The following is a 27,777-nucleotide window of genomic DNA, read 5'->3' as shown; positions in this document are numbered from 1 at the left end:
TCTCAAGAATGGTCATACGGGGGTTGACTGTACTCCATATATGAAAGACTACAGTTTGTTATACCTATAAAAAATACAAATTACTTTAAAAATTTGGCACTTTTGAGTAGAATACTTTCTGAAAACTATCAAATGATTTGGTTTTTAAACACATGTTAGGTAATAGGATACTGCAAAAACTGTTTCTGATTACATACTGACAGGCAAGGCAAGAAGCATAAGGAAGAAACCAGATGTGTTTATATAATATATATATAACACAGAAAAGAACCACAAATAATAGTCAAGGCCTGTTCCTTAGATATCTAGCATATTGTTTCCTCCCAAAAGTTTTATGCTTACCTGAAAGCCCCTGTACTGTACGGAACTTCGAGATTTGTTCTTCCGATTTTTGAGGCTAATAGGTACATTACTCTAAGCCCTGTAATACTGCTGCTATTGAAGTAGGATTTAAGAATTACCACATTACCATCAATGATATTACAAATTTACAATTAACTTTTAATACCACAAAAATACAAAAACACATTGAAACTCAAAATGCAATATTCACTGCATTGATACTCTAGTACCATAATTACATGATTCACCAGACTAGAAAACAAAACATTAAACATGTAATTTGAATCTAATGTAATTTAAATACTAATTTTACTGAAATTTTTATTTAAAAACTGTCCCCAATAAATATTGAAGATGGTTTATAGCTGACAACATTACTAGTTAACATATTTGAACCCTATAAATGCTCTTTTTAATGTAAATAACATTTACATATAAAAGTTAGAAAACCATGACATCTTACAGTCATAAGAGTTAGACATTTGTAAGTTCAATAAGCATGTCCATACACACTACAACACACCCTCCCATCTGTAAAAACTAGAGCATAAGCCAACATGTAATTGTCATGCATTACTGTACAGTCTAGTATTATTTCCCTTTTTTATGTAAATAACTGACAAGTTTAACACAAACCCCACAAGCTGAAAGTCACTGGTAATGTAATTCACCTACAGAGGATCAGAGGTGACTAAATCGATAATGTTAAAAAAAATCAAACATCAACATTGAACTGCAAATGCACTGTTTGTTAGTAAATTATATTGCTTGGTATTCAGAAGTTAATGCTTCAAGAAAAACTACAGGTCAACAACTAACAAAAGATTTTCTACCTAACTTCACCAGCCATCCTTTCCCTTTATATTCTATTTGCTATAATATGAACACATCTCTAATTCACTTTCCTTCTATTGATCTTATAACAAGGTGTATAAAAACTGAATGGACCAATTTTGATAGTGTATCAGATACACTTCTCTAATAATTCATTAGTATTTATTATGAACAGCAACAACTTACTATTTCACACAAAACATTGGCATAAACAGCATCATGCATATCATAAAATTACTATCATAATATAAAACATAAAATTTGTGATCATGTGCCATTTGCATTCTGGTAATATTTACATTCTCAAAAAATCAGCTGACTGAGTTTTACGGACATCACCATAGCCACAGAATAGCTGACAATACTAATGACGGCCTCATTCCCATTAGTTGCAATGGGAAACATAATTTATAGATAACCTTCTATAAATTTATAAGTTTGTTTAAAAAAAATTTCAGTTTTCAGAGCATTTGGTTGTCAGTTTTTAGAATTTCAGAAGGAATATTGTTTATCTGTACACTAAAAACTTTTTCCTTAAATATTTCCTACTTAGATGATGATGCATCTTACACTCTGTCAATTACAGTATGTATTTATTACCAACATGCACTTATGTGATAACAAAACCAAACACATGAATCTTAGTACATACGAAAGTATGGACTAATCCTGCATCTATTATAGCATGAAGAGACTACCATAATAATAAAGACATGCTGTATGCCTCAAAACTATTATAAAATAATTTAATATGCATAGTTATTCTGCTTTGTATCCATAAAGGTAACTTCTGTTTATGAGAAAGGCATCATGAAAGTTTCTGAATAGACCCACTCTGTGAGTGTTTTTTGTAACTTTCATTACATTGTTATTTTCATGTAAAATAAACTGATGAAGCAGACAGCTATCAGACTGTTTAACATGCAATATGTTATGTCAAATCATCTGTTGTTCATATTAACTAATCCATTTTTAAAGGATTGAATAATTTGCTAATGCTGTAACCCTTCCACATGGATGGTACACTGGCAATTATTAAAATTTTATGCACTATTACTTTTATAGCTAACCACATTACAACAAACTTTGTAAATAAAGAAACTTTCTAAGTTAAACTTCATTATAGTGCTTCCATACAATAATCAATATTAAAAAATACTACATAAAAACAGAACATAAAAAGATTAACTATATAAAAATATTTGGCACTTTAATCAATTGATTTTTAAAATGGTCATCAAAACAAACATAAAAAGCACTGTACATAGTTTAAATATGTTGGTAATACATCTTATTAAAATCAAATTGACTAAAATCAACTTGCCTAATCCAAACAATTGTAAGTTATTACTGTATACAAAATAAACTTTATTGCAATACAAAAATTTAAATAACATAAATCTACTATAAATTCCAATAACAATTTACATAAGGTTGGATAAAATTACTATATCTCCCAAACTCTACTACCAAATACTTTATGAAAACTTCTAGTTACTTTTTTGTAAAGACCAATCACTTGTACAATATATGCCAAAATTTGTGGTCTTCATGTCTCCTCAGACACCTGATTTTTTTTTTTTTTTTCCAACGTCCTGTCCACACAAGGTTAAGTGCCTGATATGTACTACTGCCCACTGAACACATATGCCTTGCTTCTATAGCAGCATTACCAGACAAGGAATTCCTTGTGCCCAGTGGCCACTACCATCGGCTCCCATTTTGTGTTCACATGGCAGACCAAGAAATGGCAAGTTATTGCTTGATTAGTAAGTTGCACAGCTGCCTAAGTAGGTGGTCGGCAGAACTGACTCCTGCACAGCAACATGGCTTACAGTAAAAATGACTAATTTTCTAAGACGATTTGTATTTTTCATAGCTACAAACCTTCGGTCTTAACAATAGGATAATTTCTAGCGCCCAGCTGGATCCGGTTAAAAAGCAGATGAAAGCAAGGAATCTTGTGATATCTGGCAACGCATGCGTAGATCGGGTGAAGAATGGTCGAAAACCATTCACCTACAACAACGCGTCAAGTCTTTTCTTTGACCGTCTGGGGGAGAGTTGTGTTAACCTCTCTTGGCCTTTTCCCGGTTCATTGCCTGTTTCGTTTCTTTTAGTGTGTGTGTGTGTGTGTGTTTGCCTGGTATTATGGCTGCTTCTGCTCCTTCTCAGCGTGAGCATATGTGCCCCGGAGATCCTGGTTTTCCGTGTTCTCGTTTTTTGGCTTCGGCAGCAACCAACCCTCACATCACATGCAGTAGGTGTCATTCGAGTTTTTGTTCTATTACGAATCGCTGCACGGAATGCCGGGCATGGCCTAAGGAGCAGTGGAGGTTAAAGCCGAAAGTATGCCCAAGTCGCGAGAAATGGAATCTGACAGATGGATGGTCCACACTCCACAGGTTCATATAGACCTCATGTGTTTGGCTCAACAACAGGCAAAGGCATTCTGATAGTTTGCTTGTGCTTTCCCCGCTCATCATGCTAAAGGCTGCCCCCTTTCCCCAAAACATTTGTATCAGAGGTGCCTGTCAGGCACTTGCACCTCATGAGGAAGGGGGCTTAACAAACAGATCAGTAAGTAGCAAAGTATGTGCACCAAATTATTGGAAAGCTCATCTTTGAATTTGCGTTCTCAAATTCAAAGAGAAGAGATGAAAGGAAAGAAAAATTTTGCCATAGCTTCTGCTAACCCCAACTGGAATCCTGGATACAACATCATGTACTACTTTGATAAACAGGTCAAAAGTGAGAGAGGAGTTTTGTCTTCAATGGCAACTTAGGTTTGACTGCTACATCTTCCTCTGAGGCATCTTATGCTTCACTAAAATAAAAACCTCAAATTTCCAAAAAAACATCTCACTTAAATTGCATGGTCATGAAAACATGTTATGTCAGGGCACCCCAAACTCTTACCGCATTGGGGTTTGTGGTACCACTCTCCCCTTTAAAGAACAGAATTAGGAAGATGAAAAAAAATCAAGCTAGCCAAGAACTGACCCAAGGAAGGTTTACTTGTCAAAGTTACTATCACCTTTATTGAGACAGGGTAACTAACTATACTCTGTTTTTTTTCATCTGTCCATCCGCCTGTGGTGTTTTTGTATGGTAACACTGCGTCCCGGGCTTTAGATAGTTACATTCAGCTTACATTCAACGATTATAATAATATCCTATTTCGAATATTAACGGTGTAATTTGCATACAGTAAATTATTAAAACACTTTTCAGTTGCAAATGTACACCCAGATATCGTTTTATTTACCTAAAACTTACAAATAGCGTAACTATCTAAAGCCCGGGACGCAGTGTTACCATACGAAAACACCACAGGCGGATGGACAGATGAAAAAAAACAGAGTATAGTTGTGACTGCTTCTCTGAGCCACTTGGTTCCTAAATCCTAGAGAAGTGAAACCTTGATGTGGAACCTTGTTAAGCGCATTTCTGGTATTTGGTGCTCGAGTTGATTGTATTAGAGTAGGTCACATCTAAAATACTGGAGCTGCTTGAATCTCTGGTACCAGAGGACTCGGATCCTCCCAGCTGAGGTAACTTAGACCTTTAGTACTTAAGTGGCTTAGAATCTTAGCATTGGTGGATCAGACCTTGGCAATGTAATTTTTGGGTCCTTGGTATAGGGGTAGCCTAAATCCTTGGTCCTGGATACACTCAGTACCTTTGGTTTGAGACAACCTGGATCCTTGGTACTTGTTTAGCTTTGACCATTGGTTTTGGAACAGTTCATACCTTTGATATAGAAACTTGAATCTTTGGTGCTGTAGTGGCTCAGATCCTCGGTACTGTATTGGAGTGGCTTGGATCCTAGGTGTAGGAGCAGCTTGAATCCTTAGAAATTAGTGGTTTAGATTCTTGGTAATAGAACAGCTAAAAACCTTAATGGCATCAATACGAACAAGTATATACACAGGAACACTAATACATAAGCTTCCAAAAGAGAGGTTAACATTTCACCATGTTGCAGAAATCTTCCTTAATCTTCTGAACAAGCATTTGTACATCCTGAGTAACTGAAAACTCTTGAGGAATACTATAAAAAAAATATTTTAAAAATAACTTTTAATTGAATTCAATTATCTTGACACCCGCACATTTACACATTACCTAAAGAAGAATACTTTTCATCACAATGTATTAATACTAAATAAAGTGCTGTATACAGTTATGTGCAGTTGCCCAAAACTTGTTTTAGAGATGTTTTGACAGGTTTCATTTCTCGTTGTTATATCAGTTGAAATATTTCTTTGTCAATTTTAGCTGAAAAGTAATGTTGTGAAGCTGAAGAGATGGTGCAAAGAACCTCCAGGCTGCAACCCCTTCCTCATGAGGGGCTAAAGAAATATAAGACCAATTAATTTACATTAAAGAGGTTGACAGAAACAGAAACTAATCTCCACAGCAGCAAAATACCAAAAGTAATACAAGTTGGGAAGCAAGCAGGCCCATTTTGATTACAAACTTGGCAACAATGAGGAAGGTGGCGCCTTCTGATACCCTCGCCCTTGAGCGAATAATACCGTATTAACCGGGGGGACCAGGTGCCAGAATAATCATATAATGGCAACTAAAAATCTATTAGTGGCAATGTGGTTATGAGTTCCAAATATTGGCAATATACACAAATATATTTCCTTGTTTTAATAGTCAGAGATACGGATGTGATTGTTTATTCAGCACATTCTTAAGTCTTCAGTGATGACTTGACAGCTTCATCACAAATGTTCTCTTATTATATACAAAATAATGAAGATAGTGGATAATATCCAATATTCAAGCCATCAGTAGGGTTATTTCACTTCCTCCTCAGGTTTTCAGGGGTTCCTGGAGTTGCTGAAAATCCTAAGTTTCTGTGAAAGCAATTGTTATTTTACTTCCTTATTGCAAAAAACTCATCTAGATAACATGGCATCAAATTCCTCACCTGACTGAAGTTTCTATCAATATGTATAAATTGCATAATGTTTTAAACAGTCTATTATGAGAATATGTATAAATTGCATAATGTTTTAAACAGTCTATTATGAGTCATTTACGATTTTCTGGAGTATATGCATAATCTTTCAATAAATAGTGAAGATGGGTACATGCTTAGAACTTTCAAGTAGTCTAAGGAGGAGGAAGTTCTAATACTGGAGGAGTTTTAATCCTATTATTCAGAACTTGACTGAGATGATTATACGCCTCAAAAGGATGGAGGATGGTTTATTTATGATGTCATTGAAATCAAATAGGCTTATTTCATCACAGTTGGAATTATACAACTTCTAATTTGTGAGGATATATGCATACAGTCAAACCTCAGATTTCGTACGCCCTGGTTTTCGTAGACTTTTTTTTTCAATGAAATCTGGACTCAAGTTTCATACATATCCTCGGATTTCACACACCTGAAAACGCTCCTTCCAAGGGCCCACCTTGTGACCAGGTCCTGTACCAAGCACCCAAACAAAGTATCCCATGTTCTCTTGTGACCCATTCTGCATTTATGTTCGGTGTTTTTTTGTGCTTTTTTGTGCTTTTATTCCAGTCCAATTGCTAAATAAGCCATTATGGGGCCAAAGAAAGTTCCAAGTGCCAGCCCTTCTGTAACAAAGGTGAAAAACCCTATAGAATTTCAGAAAGAACTTGTAGCAGTGTGTTGGTAGCTATAATTTGTGTAGAGGTAAGGATGTTGCATGCCAATCTCATAAAAAAATGCTAACAACAGGTGCTGCTGTTAGTGAACTTAAGGCCAAGAGAGACTGGTTTGAAAAATTAAAAAAGCAAATGGGTGTATATAATATGCCTACTTCAGTGATTAAGGACATGTTTGCAAAGTGGAGTGATGTAAAAAATTTTATGGAGAATTATCATCCCAACAAGGATGATGTAATCCATGTTTCCAACATGTTCAATGACAATGCCTTGTTTCACTTTCCACGAATTTTAAAGAGACATCAGAAATATATGTCTCTGGACAGTTTTGTTGTTCGACAGGGGTCCAGTGACTCACGCTGGTCCTAGTGCCAGTAAACACGAAGAGGGGAAGTCACTACAAATAGTGCCCGTAAAATCGAAGAGAGGAAGCAACTCCGGACAGTGCTAGTAAAAAACGAAGAGGAAAAGTAACCCCAGATAGGTCCTTGATACATGAAGTCTTCTGGCGGGGGATTCCCCTTCCAAACAATAACCTCTCCTCCTCCCTCTCCCCTCCTCTCTGTCTCCCATATGCTAAACAAGTCATACATAAATGTAAGAGTGATATTAAATGTTTATCTACCCATTTCACCAGTCATTTATTTCTTTGTTTTCTGTACGTAAAACTGTGCTTATTCCCTAAAAGTAATCACGTCCTCTTTTAAAGGTGGTAAGAAAGTAACCGATGAGATCACGGGATGCCCAGGTCCTTGTGGGAACTACCAAATGCCCCATGAGCAGGTAGATGCCAATAGTCCTTGCATCACACAACTTTTTTAATGACTTTACTGAATTTCCAGATGGCGCTAGAAGATTATCCTGTTAAGGCCTCAGGTCTGTAGTTATGAAAAACACAAATTGATTAAAAATTTGTAATTTTTAAAAAATATTTTTGGGTGTCTGGAACACATTAATTGAATTTACATTATTCCTTATGGGAATATTGTTTCAGATTTCATATATTTCGGACTTCGTGAGACATTCTGGAACGGATTATGCACAAAAAATGAGGTTCCGCTGTATACGGAACCCTAAAAGTACCAGCACAGATCCTCAGTAATCAATAATAAAGTCAGATGCTGATTCATATAAAAAATGTGACATATCCATTACACTACTAATAGTAAAGTTGCTTCATGTAGTTACTATAGTCGATCTCTTAATGCTTCACACTGTATGAGATTTCTTTCAAGGTTTTATGCATTCTTGCTTTGCTTTTAGCCTTTTATGTATGTTGTTTATGCTTTTGTGCAGCAAATATTAAGCCCAAAAATTTTACGGTTTTTGATCCTGTGTCATATGGAAACCTAATTAAACATCTATCCAAAATAATACTGAGCAACTGTACAGTGATGATCCCAAAACCTTACTTGACAGTTGTTAAAGCTGTCCGAGACACTAATCCTATTTCAAATGATTCTTAGGAAGATTCACTTCATTTGTTTCTGTTTACACAATACCATGTCTTTATGTACATCACTTTACATACTTTATATGTTCATGATGCACACTACTTAAAAGCAAACTAAGAATAAAAACAAAATTATGCTAACTTTACAAGAATGTACAAGTAATCCATATTGAGCCAAACTTTGCGTAAAAGATAGCTACGTTTCAAAAGCTCAGCTGAATCAAGCAATAAATACTACCAATTATCTGCTGTCTTCAGAGATTAAACTGATATTAATGGTTCTGAAGTTCATTTCCTTGCATCACAGCCTACAGCAAGCAATGGCAGTGTTATTAAATAGCTTTAGGACTGCTTATATCAGTTACGTATATAGCTATGAAAGGTAAGGCAGATGTCTTCAACATATATCAATAGTTTTGTACAATGTAACTGCTAATAAAGCAATATCAAATAAACTTGCAAATTACATAAAAATTGTTTTTGTTACAATAAAAAAATTCCAAACGAAATTCTTACTATTAATGACACGCATGTTTCCTGCTCCAAATCATGACATTTTTATCCAACGGATCATCTTAACCATGGGCAGAGATGTCTGAAGTGTAGTACTTGTCAATAACACGCTGGAAGGAGTCCCGAATGGCTTGTCTGAAAAAAAATCACATTGAAAAACATGTGACTATTCACATAAATAATTATCCTGCCTTGTACATTTACACACTTTGTATGGCCTTCCTCAGGAAAGGTCACATCCCCACACAAAATTATATAAACTCCCATAGCCTTTTCTTCTTTATCTTTGTTTTTTCAATGCAAATTCTTCTATATTGTGACAAAGAAAATTTAATCATATTTATTTTATTTACTGGTGGTTTCTTGTACTTTTCTGTTATGTGGGTGTTTTCTTGTAGCTTTATTCTCTTTATTCTATTTCTTATTTTTCCCAGTTGCCTTAGAAAATTTCCTTCACTTTCACAATCCATTCTTTCATGAATCAATCTGACTCATTTCTTGCCTAGATCGTTTGTGGAAAGAAAACTATTGGTCCTCACCATCCAAGAATGCATATATGTAGTACCATTATAATTGAGTTTATCAATAAATAGAGCCCAGTCTAAGCTCTAGTAGTTTACAATGTGTTTGGGATAGTGTGAAGCTTTCATAAATTTTTGTATGTCACACAAATTAAATAATATTGCTGTAATACATCTTTAAAAAGCCAACACATGAATAAAATGTTTATTAGATTTTAATGTAGAGCTACCAAAATACAGAAGAAAATATAAAATCAGCATGTGTGTAAGTAGATGTGTGTGCATGTGTATGATACATATGCAACATGTCGCTGTCTTTGTTTACCTCTCTTTCTCTCTCTGGGCTATTCCTTATAAATAAAAAACAAAAGATTTTTTCAAGTCTGGCCCATGTAAGCAGTTTGATTTTGATTTTTTTGTACAGTCCTGTACAGTACAGTGTATTTTGTGTTGTTTATGATCAGGTTAGTGTTGTTTATGAGCAAATGTTGTGTATACAGTTATGTTGTACTGGCAAGGTAGGGCAAGTAAGGGTACAAAGTTGCTGATCTACATCAGTAGTTTTTTCATCATATCTGGAAACTTCCATTATCCAACAGGGTTTTGGATATACTACTTATATGGAAACAGGAGAGATTACTGTAGTTTTTACTGGCTGGGGAAACATAATCCACCATATAATCAGTGAATATCACTTGAATACTCCACAAGGAAGCACAACCCTGTTCGCAAACATTAAAAAATTTACATGTATTCTACAACTATTGACACAAAAGGTACAGGCGGCCCGCAGTTAACGGCGCAATCACTCAACGGCGAATCGGTTTTACGGCGGTCGTCAAAAATATTCATTAAAAAAATAAGGCATTTTAAAGGTATCTTTACGGCACAAATTTCAGTTAACAGCGCCGCTAGCGCCGTTGTCTAACGAGTTCATACATTTGTAGAAATGCCGTTCAGACCATAAAGGTTATGCAAATTATATTAACAAATTTTATGGAGAGTTATTACGTAGGTATTAGGGTAAAATATATGCCTCTGACGCTGTTCTATGCCGAAAATATCAAGTTACATAAGTGCAAATTTAGCTATGGATGTGTCGATTTATAAATGTTCATGCTTTTGTTTAAAATGTGTATGAAAATATATTACGTGAAAGGCATTTTTATTTCTGTACAGAAATATGATACAAAGGCAGCTTTTGAAACTGCCCTTCACGTTATCAAATACGATGTTTTTTCATGTTCTTTCTTGTAAGCCGCCGCCTGCCGCTCTTCCGATAATATCGATTTGAAAAAAGTGCAAATTAGCGATCGATGTGTCGATTTTATAAATGTTTATGCTTTTATGTTTAAAATGTGTATGAAAATGTATTACGAATAGGGTATTTTTATTTCTGTGCAGAAATATGATAAAAAGGCAGCTTTTGAAACTCCCCTTCAAGTTATCGACTACGATGTTTTTTCATGTTCGTTCTTGTATGCCGCCGTCTGCCGCTCTTCCGAAAATATAGAGTTAAAAAGAGTGCAAATTTAGCGATCGATGTGTCAATTTTTCAAATGTTTATGCTTTTATGTTTGAAATGTGTATGAAAATATATTACGTGAAGGTATTTTCATTTTTGTACAGAAATAAGATACAAATTAAGGCAGCCTTTGTAACTACGCTCCACGTTGTCAGGGGATGGTTTTTCAAGTTCGTTCTTGTCCGCCAGTTCCGAAAAAAGCATTGTGTTACTTTATTAATTATGCATTTTTCCATAAATCCTTTAAAAAGTTATACATTATTTCACTGTATCCAAGAATATTGTATGTATTCTCATATTGTATTTTAAAACTACGGCAAACTTAAGCCCATATTCCGCGGAGCGGCCAATGTTGTGGTTTGAAATCAGCTGATGAATACGAGTTTGTTTCACCATAACGCAATTCTGAGCGAATGCTCTTGCTTCTAGTTAGCATAAACGAATATATATATACTTGACTTATATGAGACAAAGTTATTTTTCCTTATACAGCGTGTTTTTAGGTGGAAATATTTATTGAATATGTCTCGTTGTGAATGTGAACAACTATTTTTTTCGTTAACAGATTACGTTGGCGGCATGTTTATTGCGTAAAAAATTACGTGATTCCGTTCGCAATAATCCTTTATATCATCGTAATACGAACTTTACGTTATTTATCTTATATCGGCGTGAAACCAACAGTAAAATGTGTTCTTTCAAGTGCAGTAGATTTGATTAAAATGATTTTATCCCAATTTTATCTAAAGTTGTGTGTGATGGCAGACGTTTACTGCAGTTCTATCCTTGTTGCCGATGTACGATAATAGTCATTAGCAGCTTGAACAGTTTTCTCAGCTTCAGTTATAACTAGGTTTAAATTTAACGGTATATTTCCCAATTGATCTTTAATCTATATTGATCTCTGATCTATAGCGAATAAAGTTATTACATTAAGATATCTCAGTTCTATTCTATACATAACGCCATTTATAACAAATACGGCAATGTTGCACTGTAGTACGATGATCGAAATACAAGCCAAACAGATGTTATCCAGTTCGGTTGTACTTAGAAAAAAAAAAAAAGTCGTTTCTCGTTCGGTTGTTCATGGCTGTACACGTTCACGAAACTAGTATAGCGTTAAAACCATACTTTCATCATTCTCTTTTGCTGTTATTGAACTTATGTAACTAGAAGATGGATAAAGTTAGGCCATTGTAATTTGATCTCTCATAAAATCGGACTATCGTAAGACTAATGATCGTAACCTGAACACTACAGCTACCTGTACACTGTATAAACTTTATTATATCTTTACATACTCTAGACACCCACATGTACTGTACAGTAAATTCTATAGTACTATACTGCATAAATATAATTTTACTTATTGCGCCGTTGTGGGATTACGGCGCCTTTGACTGGTCTAGAGTTTCGAAAGAAGGTGTGCGGCGGCCGTAGGCTTTAAAATCGCTCAGCGTCGAAAATCGCTTGGCGTCGGTGGCCAGGAACGGAACCCCTGCCGCTAACCGAGGGCCGCCTGTAATTGAATTTGACTTGACAACAATAAAGAAAGACACTAAATTGTGATCTATACATGGAAAGTAAAAACAACACTAGTACAGCATCCAGGACAGGATAACAACAGAGAAAAAGTGATGGAAGAAAAGTTGAGAATAGTACTACATGAAATTACAAGCCAGTCATATACATGTGCAAATAGCAAACGATACGACAGCCTGACTTCAAGACTGAAAAACAAGGTCTAGCCTGCTCTAGCAACTTCCTACAAAAAATAAATAGTATACATTAAGCTTTTGTTAAAAAGCAATATGGACTCTGATTGACCCCTAAAAATCCACAACAAAAACTACTGTGCTAATTTCTTATTTATTCACCTGAACACCTGATGATTGAAGAGATATGCAGTAACATGTCCAGTTTGCAGTGTACGCAATTCACAACCAGGCCAAATTTCCGTGAGGGGAATTATACCATCACGAGGCATGTACCTAAAACAAGATGATATAAATAAACATTGGTATAGAAGAGTAATCAACATTTCTAACTGCACAACTCTTTTACATATGGAAAATGCTGTTTCTTAAATAGATCTCTGATACAAATTACTGGAAATAAATTAAAAGGCAACAAGTCTTAATTTTTTCATTCTAAACCATTTACTCTTAATTGAGACTCTCATGTATCTGCATGAAGTCCATACACTTTAAAAGCCTGAGGCAAAAAATAAGAACCATCAAGTTTTCCCCAGGACCCCCAAACTTCATGTGTTTGCCCTTTGCCTTTAGGGGTACATAACATCAATTTCCCCTGTTCAGCAGTTTTCAAGGCTGTCTTTCAATCCTGTACTTTTGAAACTTGAGTGTTCTGAAAAACATTTTGCAGTTTGAAATTTTTTTTCACTGATCTTCTAATAATAATGATTTGTCAGAATGAAATGAAGTCTAGCAAAAATTTGTTTGTCAAAGGTAGAGACCTCACCCTGATGTTCTTGGATTCTGTCTCCCTAGTCTGGGTCTTTGCAGAAGGTCAAGCTCGTCCATCCTCCTTGCTGGACCTACATTTAGGAGATTCATCCTAATCCTAGTCATCACATGGGCATCCTGTCAGACGGATTTATCCAATGCATTATGCCTACCTACTTTCTGATCCCACTACTTTTCAGTTATGATCTCCAAATCTTTTACCTTCTGAATGCTGAACTGGCTACTTCACATTATTGTTTCTCTACAATATTGCAGCTCAACGACCTCCCGTATACCCAGCAATGAAGCCTATTTTTTAAAAGTAATGGGGCCACATGGAAACAATGTCATTCTTTGAAACAAAATAAATTTTTTATTATAAAATCCCCTAACTTTTAATCTAAACAGGCTACTGGGTAAAAGCATGAAGGTTCCTTTCTTTTTCTACTGGTTTTGGAGTGCCTAGATTCCACACAGATGCATGAAAGGCTCAACTAAGAGTAATGGATTTGTATAGAAATTATAATCAACTTAACAATGGCCACTTTTCTCAGAAACATGATATTGTTAGTATACAATAAAGTTTTGTACATACTTACCTGGCAGATATATACTTAGCTTAGGTCTCTGACGTCACGACAGAAAATTCAAAACTCGCGGCACACGCTACAGGTAGGTCAGGTGATCTACCTTACCCGCCGCTGGGTGGCGGATGTAAGAACCAGTCCCCCTTTCTTGTCAGATTATTTTCTTCCACCTGTCTCCTGAGGGGAGGTTGGGTGGGCCATCAATCGTATATATCTGCCAGGTAAGTATGTACAAAACTTTATTGTATACTAACAATATCATTTTTGTACATGAACTTCCCTGCCAGATATATACTTAGCTGATTGACACCCTTGGTGGAGGGAAAGAGACACATACTCACCTAGAAAGTGGGGACAACACATGTTAAAGGAATAAAAAATATAAACCTCTGGTTCTTACCTGATTTAGGCAGAAGACTTCATAGTTACTGCCTATTAGTCTGCGTTGCCTAAAGAGTCTCAGCGAGGGCGTGACCTATGGCTGAAGAACTCTTTGGGTCTACCAATGGGAACTGAGTCCACTTACTTGGCAGAATCCAAGCAGGGTCTGGTCAATGGGGATCAACCCGCTTACATGCCAGAGCCTATCACTACCAATTGCAAGGAGCCTCAAGCACAACCGATCACCTAACCAAATACTAATATTAGTATACGAAAGAAGGAGCTGCCTCTTGCAACCTCCTTCGTACAACCAAAAACTCAAAATTAAAACTAACAGGGAAAAAGATTAAAAAGGATGTGTTTCAGCTCCCTGCCCCAGCACTGAATCCACCGATACGTGAGGGCCTAGCCCAAAACACTTTTCATACGTAATCGATACGTCTTTTAGGTAGTGATTGGAGAAGACTGATTCACACCTCCAAAAAGTGGCCTTCATGAGGTTTTGCAATGACATATTCCTCTTGAAAGCCAAAGACGTCGCGATGGCCCGTACTTCGTGCGCCTTGACTTTCAGAAGACTAAACTGTTGCTGATTGCAAGAAGTGTGGGCTTCTCTAATAACATTCCTGATAAAGAATGAGAGGGCATTTTTAGATAAGGGCCTACTGGGGTCCCTTACAGAGCACCAGAGATTGCTCTCATTAGCAGCAAGTCTTCTCTTCCTCTGAAGATAAAATTTCAGGCTTCTCACCGGGCAAAGAGATCTCTCCTCTTCTGTCCCAACTAAGGAAGATAAGCTTTTAATTTCGAAGCTCCTGGGCCACGGTGAAGAAGGGTTTTCATTTTTGGCTAGGAAAGCTGGAAGAAAAGAGCAAACCGCGGAGCCTCCTTGGAAACCTACCTCACCTTCTAGAGCCTGCAGCTCGCTGACCCTCTTCGCTGAAGCTAACGCACAGAGAAAAAGAGTCTTCATCGAAAGGTCTCTGAACGAAGCTGTATGAGGAGGTTCGAACCTTGAGGACCTCAGGAAGAGCAGCACGACATCTAAATTCCAGCTAGGAACTAAGGAGGAGGTTCTTTTAACCGTCTCAAAAGATATGATTAAATCATGGAGGTCCTTGTCTTCGGATATGTTTAATCCTCTATGACGAAAAACTGAGGAAAGCATGCTCCTGTATCCCTTGATGGTGGAGACTACTAACCCGCATTTTTCCCTCAGGAAGATAAGGAAATCTGCTATCTGAGTCACAGAGGTACTGGAGGAGGAAACTTTATGAGTCCTGCACCAACGTCGAAAAACATCCCACTTCGACTGGTAGACTCTAGATGTGGAAGGTCTACGTGCATTGGCAATAGCCCTTGCAGACTTTGCCGAAAAGCCCTTAGCTCTGACGAGACTCTTGATAGTCTGAATCCAGTCAGACTGAGAGCGGGGAGGTTTTTGTGAAACCTGTCGAAGTGGGGCTGTTTGAGCAGATCGACTCTTAGTGGTAGGGATCTTGGAACATCCACCAGCCATTCCAGTACCTCTGTGAACCAGTCGTGGGCGGGCCAGAACGGAGCTATCAAAGTCATCCTTGCTCCCTCTGAAGCTGCGAACTTCCTTAACGTTTCCCCTAGAATCTTGAAAGGCGGGAACGCGTAAAGATCCAGGTTTTTCCAATCCATCAGGAATGCATCTATTGCCACTGCTCTTGGGTCCGCAATAGGGGAGCAGTATAGATCTATCCTCGCATTCCTGGAGGTCGCAAAGAGATCGAGATGGGGCCTGCCCCACGTCCTCCACAGCTCCTGGCATACGTCCGAGTGCAGAGTCCACTCTGAGGGAAGGACTTGATTCCTTCTGCTTAGCAGATCCGCTCTGACATTTCTTTCTCCCTGTACGAACCTGGTGAGAAGACTTATCTTCCTTTCCTCTGACCACAGGAGGAGCGATCTCGCTGTCTCGTACAGGGAGAAAGAGTGAGTCCCCCCCTGTTTCCGAATGTAAGCCAGGGCTGTGGTGTTGTCCGAGTTGATCTGAACTGATTTTCCCTTTACGAGGGGTTCGAAGGTTTTGAGAGCTAACCAAATCGCTGTTAGCTCTTTCTTGTTGATGTGCCAGGACACCTGATCCCCCATCCAGGTGCCTGACACTTCTCTCGACCCGAGAGTAGCTCCCCAACCTATGTCCGAAGCGTCTGCATATAACACTAGGCTGGGGTTCCGAACCTGCAAGGAAAGGCCTTCCTTGAACAGAAGAGGGTCTAGCCACCAGCGTAGATCCTCCTTTATCTCTTGCGAAATCTTGAACGCAAAGTCCAGACCTTGAGATCTTCGATTCCAGTTCCTCGTCAGGAAGAACTGTAGGGGTCTGAGGTGCAACCTTCCTAGAGAAACGAATTGCTCCAGCGAGGAGAGTGTCCCCTACAGAACTCATCCACTCCCTCGCTGTGCATACATCTTTCTCTAGAAAGATTGCTACCTTCTCCGAACCTCGGGTTATCCTCTCTGGGGACGGATACGCCCGAAAAACCTGAGAAGCCATCAGAATCCCCAGATAGATACGCTCTTGACTGGGGATTAGCTGTGACTTCTCGAAATTCACTAGCAAACCCAGAGAAGCTGCTAGATTCAACGTCAATCGTAAGTCCTCCAGACATTTCTCCTTGGATTTGGCCCTGATAAGCCAATCATCCAAGTATAGGGAAATCCTCACTCCCTCGAGATGAAGCCACTGAGCAACGTTCTTCATCAGCCCTGTGAATACTTGGGGGGCCGTGGAAAGGCCGAAGCATAAGGCCCTGAACTGAAAAACGTTCCCTCCCCACATGAATCTGAGAAATTTGCGAGAAGAAGGATGGATCGGCACATGGAAGTAAGCGTCCTGAAGGTCCAGTGACACCATCCAGTCCCCGGGACGAAGAGCTGCTAAGACTGATGAAGTCGTCTCCATAGCGAACTTCCTCTTCTTCACAAAGACATTCAGGGCGCTCACGTCCAGAACCGGCCTCCATCCTCCTGAGTTCTTGGGAACTAGGAACAGACGGTTGTAGAACCCCGCGGAAAGAGGGTCCTGAACCATCTCTATTGCCTCTTTCTCTAACATCAGCTCTACTGCTAGAGCGAGGGCTTCATTCATTAGTGGGTCTTTGTATTTGGCCACCAGTTCCCTTGGAGTGGTGGTCAAAGGTGGTCTCGAGATAAAGGGAATGAGGTATCCCCTCTTGATGATAGCGAGGGACCAGTTGTCCGCCCCCTTTCGTGCCCAGACATCTGCAAGTTCAGAAGTCTGGCACCCACAGTTGTCTGGAGGACACACGAACAACTTCTTGGCCCTAATAGACCGAGAGAAGGTCCTTCCTCTTCTAGGTGGTCTCGAACCTCTGGAGGACGAAGAGCGAGACGAAGGGCCTCCTCGAAAGGGTTCTTGCCTACTCTGAGTCTCCTTCTTCGTCTTCTGTTGGAACGAAGGTTTTGGGATTCTAGCAGAGCGAGCCAGCATATCCTGCGTCGCTTTTGCTGACAACGAGCTGGAGATGTCATTAATTATCTTCTTCGGGAAGAGTTGCGGAGAAAGTTGGGAATACAACAAGGAAGCTCTCTGTGCGTGAGAAACCGCCTTGGTAAGAAAAGAGCAGAAAACGGCCCTCTTCTTTACTACTCCTGCACCAAAAAGTGAAGCAATCTCCCCGGAACCGTCTCTCACTGCCTTGTCCATACAAGACAGAACTGAGTGAAGGTCTTCAGGTGAAAGAGTGTCTTGCTCTTGAGTCCTCTTAGCCAAGACTCCAAGGGTCCAGTCAAGAAAGTTAAAAACTTCTAAGACTCGGAACATTCCCTTCAGAAGGTGATCCAACTCGCTCATACCCCACGTCGTCTTCGCAGAATTCAGCGCCGAGCGACGTGCGGAATCAACCAACGAAGAGAAGTCCGAGTCTGCTGAAGAGGGAAGAGTCAGACCCAAGGGCTCTCCTGACTCGTACCAGAACCCCATCTTACCCGTCAGTTTGGACGGGGGAAAAGAAAAAACGGTCTTGCCTTTCTCTTCTTTTGATACCAACCAGTCGTCAAAGTTCTTAAGAGCCTTCTTCATCGACACTGTCGGCTTCATCTTAACGACTGAAGACTTCTTAGCCGTATTGGTCGTTGAAAATAAGGACGGAGGAGACGGAGGAGCAACGGCCGAAAGAGACTCCCCAAAATCTTGCAAGAGGAGGTCGGTCAGTCTCTTATATGAAGAAACCGAAGCATCCTTGGGCAAATCTTCCTCAGAATCCCCAATAAATTCTTCCGAAGAATGACGTTTAGAAGTTCTACTGCCGGACGGAGGAGAGCTAATCCTTGGAGAGCGCCTGTTCGGAGAGCGCCTACTTGGGAGAAAATCCACTGGGAGAACGCTTACATGGGGAGCGCCTACAAAGAGAGCGCCTACAAAGAGAGCGCCTACTAGGAGAACTCCTACCAGGAGAGCGCCTACCAGGAGAGCGCCTACTTGGAGAGCGCTTCCTAGGAGAGCGCCTACTTGGGGAGCGGCTGCTAGGAGAGCGCCTACTTGGGGAGCGCCTACTAGTGGAAGCTCGCCTGTCGGAAACAAAGTCTATATCCACAGAAGAGCGTCTGGATAAGGGAGAGCGCCTATCAGGCTCTCTGCGCCTGCTAGGCTCTTGGCGCCTGCCATCCTCAATACGCCTGCCAGGCTCTTGGTGCCTATCAGGCTCAAAACCCCTACCAGGCTCTTGACGCCTGCCACGGGGAGAGAAAACATCCACAGAGGATTCCCTGTCAGAAGCGCGGCGCTTACAAGGCTCTGAGCGCCTATCCAATCGGGAGTGATCCAACGGAGAAGAATGCTTCCATTGCCGCCTACAAGGCTCTTGGCGCCTACTAGGCTCTTGGCGCCTACTAGGCTCCGAGCGTCCGTCAAAAGGAGAGTGGCCACCAGGCGAAGAACTCTTCCTTCGCTCCTGACGAAAACGAGGCTCTTGACGTCTGTCAAGCTCTTGACGCCTAACTGAAGAGGAGCGGAAATCCTGAGGAGAGAGCCTGTCAGGCTCCTTACGCCTGACATGCTCACAACTCTTGCTGGGGAGAGAGGAGAGCCTACTCGGAGAATGATCCCGAGCTTCAGCCTGCACTTCTGACTTCCTGCTACAAGGCTCAAAAACTTCTCTAGCCAGAGGAGATCTAGCAGAAGGAACGTTCTTAGACTTCTTCACCGGAAGTGAGGCGTCCTTCCGACGATGAGAAGTCCCGGCAATAGACTCCGCTAAAGCCGCAATCTGCGCCTGCAAACCCGCCAGGATACGCGCAGGAGACCTCTTAAACTCCTCTACAGGAGACGAAGTCCGAGACCGAACAGGAGAAGCGTAAACAGACAAAATCTTGGCTCTCTTGCGTTCCACTTCTGGTTCTTCCGCGAAGGATTCGGGGCTGGAAGGAAGGGCGCAAGGAGCTTTCCAGGGCCTCTTGAGAGGGCGAGACGACTCCGAGGCGCTCCATCTACGCTTAGGAGAAGGCGACGAAGATGACGAGAAGCACTGGCGCAATAAATCCTTCTTGGTTCGATCCAAGGCAGCCTGGGAACGAGCAACAGGATCTGCCGAGGGGACGCCTGACCGGTGGGGGTTCTCCCTAACCTTCCTGCGGCTTTCGACTTTCCTCCTCCACTGGGTCTGGGAGTCTGGAAGAGGTCTAGGCCTGGAAGCGTTAGTGAGCCGGTCAGACCCACCCTCCACTGCACTAGGGGCACTGCACTGATCACTTGCACTATCATCACTCTTACCTTGTCGAGAGCGAGCGAGGCTCTCCTTACTCCTGATCGAGGCTCTCCCGGAAGCAACTTCCGAAAACGAATCTTCGGGTTCAAAGCTGGGCGCAGGGGCTGAAACCGGAGAAGGAACTACTTCTACTACAGGATTCTCAGCGTCAACTTCACTCACCCTCGATCTACTAGAGCTACTTGAAGAAGCCTTGCGTGCCCTATCCTTCTCTAACTTTCTCACATAAGAAGAAAGAGCCTTCCAACCATCCTCATCCAAATTCTCACACTCTTTGCAAGGGTTAATAAAAGAGCATTCATTCCCTCTACAAGACGTACATACAGAGTGAGGATCTAATGCAGCTTTAGGAAGCCTAACTTTACATTCCTTCACTGAACAAACCCTAAATAAACTAGGTTTCTTAACTTCAGAATCATCCATGATTATATATTCTAAGAGAAATCCAAAAGAAAAATCCAAATAACAATCCAAAAAGCGTATGCCAAGCCAACAAACAAAGGGTACTTCACCAAAATCCAAATCGTCGGCAACGAGAAAGAATTTAACTATCGTAAGGACTGAACAACAGGTGTTGTCCAGCCGGCGACAGAAAATAATCTGACAAGAAAGGGGGACTGGTTCTTACATCCGCCACCCAGCGGCGGGTAAGGTAGATCACCTGACCTACCTGTAGCGTGTGCCGCGAGTTTTGAATTTTCTGTCGTGACGTCAGAGACCTAAGCTAAGTATATATCTGGCAGGGAAGTTCATGTACAAAAACTGAATGTAAACAGGGAGTCTACATTACTAATTCTTACTAAATCCTTTAATCTACTAATGCTCATCAAGATGTTTCAAAAATATACTGTAGCATGACATGTATGACAGTCGCACACACAAATAAAACTCTACAGGATAAGTATCCACTAAAAGTGGAATGCTATCCACCAAGTAGGGCTAACAAGTAAGATGGTAGATTTCCAGTTGATGGATTCAAGGAACACCTAGTAAAAGATAGAAAAATGAAAATAAGTTATTGAAAGTTATTTACTAACCCAATCACTAGTCTGTAATATACTAATGGCAAACCTCTTACGGTGTATGTGATTATATATCAGTTTTAAAGTTTGGTCAGAATTGTTTTGTTTTTGTTTTCTGTACTGACGTGTGGGCATTGTTCAGTGTATGGGAAACAGGTGTTTAATTTTATAGGATGTCTTGGGAATGTATTGAAGTTGTCTTGTATTGTGTAATGACGTCATAGACCACAAGACAGCGGCGGCGGGGTGGCCAAAATGTAGACAAAAACTGGAAGATGAATGGACGAGGCTGATTTGTTGTGGTGTTAGCTATGAGAGCTCTCTTTCAAGTAGAAATTTGTGGGTTGTAAGTCTGGTTGTATTGTTGTTTAGTCTTAAGCTGGATTATACTGGGACCGAGGAAGGTGAACAGGTGGGTAAATTGTATGATTTGTATATAGGAAAGATTAGGCTACAAGTATATAATATGAACCTCAACAAACAATAACTAACCTAATTAGCCTAAGTGAAAGGATGCCTGGTTAGGTCTGTGGTAAATTAACGTACAGGAAGGATATTAATCCTTACTGGTGTTTCAAAAGCATCATCATGTATGAGCCCTGCCACATATAGAAAACATATAGGGTCATTTGGGGATGGAGTTCTGAAGGGAGGAAAAAAAGAAATTGGAGATGACCACTAAGGAAAGGAAACAAGAAAAAAAAATAATGGTAGCCTTTAACACATAAGGAAAAATAATCTACACGTTAAAGAACCTAGGTACCTAAAAGGTAATCACAATCACTCAAGGAATAAAAAGACATGACAATTAGAAGTTCAATTTGGTCCCCTCACCCACACCAAATGCTTTGGAGAAAAATGCCTAACTACAAAATGGTGCTCAAGGAAAATAAAAGTACTGTAAAAAAAATGACTCTACACACCAAAGAGTGTAAGTAACCAGAAATAATCAATATCAAAACAATTGGAAATTCACTTTGATCTTCCCTCCTACAAAAAATACTTCATGGGAAAAATACCTAACTACAAAATGAGGCCAAAGAAAATAGAAAGTAATGACCTTAGCCCCTAAAAAACTTTTAAAAAATCAAAATAAAAAAACTGATCCCAAGAATTCAGTGACACGGGTAGTAAGAGAAAATAGGTGATGACCTACAAGTAATGCATAGAAGTGACAAAGATGCTATAGGAACTTCAAAAGAAATAAAGGTAAAGCAAGGTAAAATAGACTGTGGAGGAATTTGCCATGCACATCCAGTATACCAAGCCTGTTTGAGTAACTTGGGAACTTTTATAAGAGCTCAAAACAAAGATATTTATACATAACTACTTTTCCCATATAAACTAACTGATGCACAAACCAAACAAATTTCCAATATAAATTATATATCTCAGAAATCTACATTAAAAACAACAAAATGGTAAAACAAGTTCTACAGGAATAGCAGAATAATGATAAAAAATAGTTACCCATCTTTTTTAGCAGCAACAATGATAATCAATGAAGGGTCAACTGGCACACTGAAGTTGCCTAGATGAGTACATTCATCCATAACACCTCTCATGAATTGGACAGCTTCCCAGGTCAGTGTATCTTTCACCTTAATATATGGATCAAATTTCACTGGTTTCATATTTGCAGCATCCTTTGGCCTTATACCAACTGGTGTAAATTCATGACAACTTTTCTTTGTTATGTTACTCTTGGCTTTTCCATAACCAAGGAGAATGTTTTTCCTCTCTGAATTGTACATCTGACTTTTACTGACTTTTGACTTTACCAACCCAAAATTCTGTAAAATGTTTATTCCTGGCAGGGGTATATTTAAGCTGCCTGATTTTTCAGTCTCACCTGAAATTCTTTGTACTTTTTCTTCAGAATTTGTATTCATAGATATGTCACTCATTCCTGTTCTTTGGTTATTTCTGGCATTATGTTCAACATTTCTTCCAGTATCAGAGGGTTCTTTACTGGTGTCTCTTTTTTCAACCTTACTCTCTTTCATGAGGTTTTCCACATGTGCTAAACTCTTGGGGAAATCTCGAGCAAACTTCTGGCCAACTTCATGATATACAGAAAAATGCTGTGGAGTAAATGTACATAACTTTAATGAGGTATTATTACTGCTACACTACGTACTGCACATTCCTCTGCTTTTGACTACAACAGACTGTCTTACAAAATTAGACATTTTCAAAATAAACTCAGTTTCATAGCATACAAAACAATAATGAAACACTTTCATGCACCATGTAGGCAACTAAGACTGTAAATGTTGGCTGGTGTAAATGGTTTGTTATGAAACAATGGCAGTAGCTCAATTGATATAACTGCTTCAGTAAAATAGTATTGATGAGAATCCAACAACCATGAAAATATATAAAATACCAAAAATAACCATGGTCCTAACACAATCTGTTAAAAAAACAACTTCATATTTTCAATAAGGGGTAAGCAATGATTAAACAAGACAGCAAGTAGCAACACCAGAGACAGCTGCTAACTCTTGAACCTTCAAGTTAACAACAGCATGGAAATGTCCCTGAAGAGCAGTCATGACTTGAGACTGTAGTCTAGCAAAGATAACATCATCCAAGATCCCAAATATGGAGATGGATGAAGACTGTCAGGTTTTTGCTAGGGAAGGAGAGGCAGATGGTAGGCAAAATGGCTAAGCAACAGGAGATAAAGACAAAGGTCTACTAAGAGGGCAAGAAGATCCAGCAGCAGTAGGTGACATGATATTTGAGGAAGCCTCATCCAAAGACTGGCAATTTAACTCTCAGTCATGGCACAATGAGCAAACCTGACAAATTGCCTGAAGAGGGTGAACAATGCTTCTAAATACACTGCCCAAAATTACATCACTGTTCTATAGCTGCTTAATTATGGGTAAAGTACACACTTGGTCAATACAACAGCACTGCAAATGGGCCTTATCCATGAATGACATGAAAGAGTTTCAGGGCTCATCATCCCTGCCAGCATTAGTACGTACATTGAAATATACAATGGGAATGAAGTGCCAAAGCAAAATACACAGTATTAAACAAAATGATGTAGTAGGCTTAGAGAAAATATGAACTAAATGTAATTTACTGTGGCAGTTGCAAACAGAGTGAACGGCCTAATCAAACACAACTGTGCAAGCAATGAACCCTGCTAAGGGCTGGGCAAGGGGAAAAAATTAAGATAGCACCCAAATATTTGGTCAGCAAAACTCCCATTTAGAAATGTGATCAGGAAAGTAAATCATTGGAACAAACTTGGAAAACAATGACGAACAACACTGCATTACTGAGTGAAGAAAGAACCACAAAAATTAAATATTAAGCTACCTACAGTATGAAACTGTCAAAACATCACTCACCAACTGATAGGTAACACTAAAAAACTGATCAAATATCATGAACACATCAAACAAAAAGTGAGAAAAACATGGAAATCCACCGAAAATGAAATGCAGTAGAAACACATCAAGTCCTGGAGAGAGTAGCACCACCTCTAAACAATAGCAAGGTGCACAGAAGAATAAATATTAGCAGTATATATCTAAAAGGATTGGGAAGTTTTTTAAGTAAGTGCACAGAAGCAGTTTTCCTTGAACGCTTTGTGTTGTATGCCTACATGAGATTCATAATTAATTTATATGACAAACAAATAATCTAACTCGCTTTCTTCCTCATTTTTTCAAATACTAATTAATTTCATAATTAATTTCCATACCAACATAGCAATGTGCTCTACTTACACCTTCTGGAGAACGAATCATATTGAAAAGCTCTTCTCGAAACACTTCATTTGAAAAATACTGATTCTTCAGCATTTCCCAATTGATAGCACCACTCATCACACCCTGTTAAATAAAAAAAAAGCAATGAAAAGAACTTAAGCTTATTCATTATCATCATCATTATATTTTCATAAAAACGACAAATTTTTAATCAATTTGTACTTTTCGTAGTTAATAAACCTGAGATCTTAACACCTTTGTGTAATCTACAGAGAATCGTTTCTGAAATAAAAATTAAAGGCCCCAAAAACTGCAAAATATCGCACCCATTTTCAAAAAGTGTTCTCAGTATGAACCAGGGAACTAAAAGGACAGTTAACATATGCAAGCTAATGCTTGCTATGTTCCACAATGAGAGCACTAAAAAATTTGCAGACAAGGTGGCTCAGAAGGCAAAATCTGAATATTCAAGATTTTCACATGAAAGCATCATCACACATTCAAGAAAGGTCAGTTGCCATGAAGGAGATGGGAACACTGATATCACCAAAAGAAAATAAGCAAAATCCTGACCATCTGTACAAAGTTCTAGTTTCCCAATGGAAATTCCTCTTACAAAGCTTAAAATTTAACCCTTTCCAAATAGTAATAAAATACACACACTAGGTATTACAAGTATCAATCCTTATACCTACAGAAAGCAGTATTTCAAGGCAGGACCACATCCCCTCTCTTAGTAAAATATGATAGAAGTTTAAAATACAAAGCATTCTGATAACTCTTCAACAACAACAAAAACTTCGACCATCTTACCAAAATTCCTGGGGAAATCAACACTCTATCAGTATATTAATTATATGTTTCAAATAGTACAAAATATTCTGATAACTTTTAAGCAATTAAAAAGGACAACTACCATATTAGTACCAACATCCCTAAGCTCTCCAAGATGCATATGGAGTTTGCTGATTTCACTGAAGAAATAAACTTGTAAATAAATTTGTAAATTTTAAAATAAATAAAACTGATATTTAATAATATATTTAATACTAGTATTTATCTCTGGCAGAATGCCAGAATTTGGGATAAAGACTAACCTGGGTGAAAACTCCAGAGGCCGTGCTCCACGATAGACACGGAATTAAAGGCAGAGGTTTGGGCCAACTCGTGGCTGCTAAAGATGCCATCTAATGGAAAATAATTCATGATAACAGTATTTTCTCATTACATATTAGAATTAGTCATATAAAACACAAAAATACAAAAAAAGGGTAAACTTACAAAACTTTGTGAATTAAACAGAATAAACTATGCAAGCAAACCTTAGATATTATTTAGACAGCAGGCCTAAATTTCCTTGCATTACTCTGCAACACAGTTTCCATCTAGGCATAATAAGGTCTAAACATTTTAATGTGTTTTCAACATTAAAAGTTTCTAACTCGGCAAGATGGTATCTAAACCTATAACTAATGACTTGAAAGATCTAAACTTTACTCCAATACAAATAAAAGCACGGTAACTGAAAACAGGTGGTAACATTTTTATCACATCCAAGGACTAAATACTTTTATACAAAACATGCCTAAGTCAACAAATAATTCTTGAGGAAATCAAAGATAAATATAATATGTACCAAACAAATGATTCCAAAGTCAATCACTGCTTGGCATTTTGAAAGGAATTAACAGCCAAGATTTTTCTTTTGTTTTTCCTAAATAAAGCTGAAATAGTAGCCATTAGTACTATACAGTATAATTGAAGGAATTCAAGGATGAAAGATAAGAGAATTTTTAGTTAGTTCATGAAGTAACCTCTGCAAATTATATGAATACAGAAGATACATATCAGCAATGGCGGTTGAGTTTATTCATTTTGATTAGCTATAACTAAGAAACACATATGTGCTAGGGGTACTGATTCTGGCATGGAAGGACTAGATGGGGAGTGAGCCATGTTCAAGTATAAGCCAGTTGGAGGGGATCTGTAAGAAAAAAGTTAAACAGAAAAATAGGAGGCATGTAGCTGGAAAATATGGTTGCTCAAAATACAATATGAAAGAAGAGAGGACCACACTGAGATGAAAATTTAGGGGTTAATCTGATCAAGTACAGGCAGTCCCTGAGTCAAGGAGGTCTGGTGATAAGTCGACCCAATCTTACAACACTTTAAAGAAATATTTAAAAATTTGTCTCAGACTTAAGGCAAAAATCCAAAATAAGGGTGACTTTAGGCTGGGTATTAGTTTCCAAGCTCCCTCATGTAAATAGTTAAGTGTCACCGTCCTTCATCACTTTTTTTTTAATGTATTTTTACAAATTTTTTAAAGTCAAGATCCAACTTTATTCTAAATTCATGCCTCAGGAATGTAAAATGCCTAATCTGTTCCAAGCCCTACAAAAACACCCCAGTAAATTATATTTCCAGGCCTACAACACATGTTCTAGGGTTACGACACCGATCTGACGGAAGAAATATGACTCCAAAAAGGCAGAATATTGTACATACTTGAGTAATATTCAACTGCATGTAATGTTCAACCCCATTTTTACTGCATATATTAGGACTTTAGCATATGTCCCTTAGCAATAAGCCTAGCCTATGTTAGCGGTTGCTACTGTAGCCTAGTCTATGATTCTGACATCTAAACCTAAGAAGCTAAAAGCTTAGAATATGCCAATAAAATGTATAAATAATCAGTATGTACTCATTTCAAATAATTATTAATTAATCATTAACTATAATACACAAACAAACAAAAAAAAAACCCTTCCAATCGTTTGTTTACATTCAGCTCTTACGAGTACCGAACGAACACCAAGCAATCACTTTTCCTAAGACACAGTAAGCCATAAATTTTCATCAGTATCTCTCTTCAACTAATGAAACTTTCAAACAGTATAATAACCATTCATTTCTATTCTTTATTCTATCTTTACCTAATGGAGATACCGAGTTACTGACAGCTATAATGAAACAT

General features: G+C 38.7%; 1 protein-coding gene across 5 annotated transcripts in view; it reads right to left on the bottom strand.

Annotated features, from left to right (window-relative positions):
* Nucleotides 1-487: 487 nt before the first annotated feature.
* LOC135221897 (protein ABHD18-like) overlaps nt 488-27,777 on the bottom strand; it is an 80,623-nt gene continuing 53,333 nt past the window's right edge. For 3 of the 5 annotated variants that reach the window (XM_064259907.1, XM_064259897.1, XM_064259878.1), the window contains exons 6-10: nt 25,895-25,984; nt 24,816-24,920; nt 22,534-23,147; nt 12,727-12,840; nt 488-8,935 (exon numbers count right to left, since the gene is read on the bottom strand). In XM_064259907.1, the coding sequence (XP_064115977.1) occupies nt 8,863-8,935; nt 12,727-12,840; nt 22,534-23,147; nt 24,816-24,920; nt 25,895-25,984 (996 nt within the window). In that variant the 3' untranslated portion in view covers nt 488-8,862. The remainder of the gene's footprint in view (nt 8,936-12,726; nt 12,841-22,533; nt 23,148-24,815; nt 24,921-25,894; nt 25,985-27,777) is intronic. The other 2 variants (XR_010316119.1, XR_010316120.1) reach the window with 2 other exon arrangements.

Source organism: Macrobrachium nipponense, chromosome 20, assembly GCF_015104395.2.
Source record: "Macrobrachium nipponense isolate FS-2020 chromosome 20, ASM1510439v2, whole genome shotgun sequence".
Lineage (NCBI taxonomy): Eukaryota > Metazoa > Arthropoda > Malacostraca > Decapoda > Palaemonidae > Macrobrachium > Macrobrachium nipponense.
Note: the sequence above shows the minus strand (reverse complement) of the source record. Positions and strands in the feature narration are given on the sequence as shown.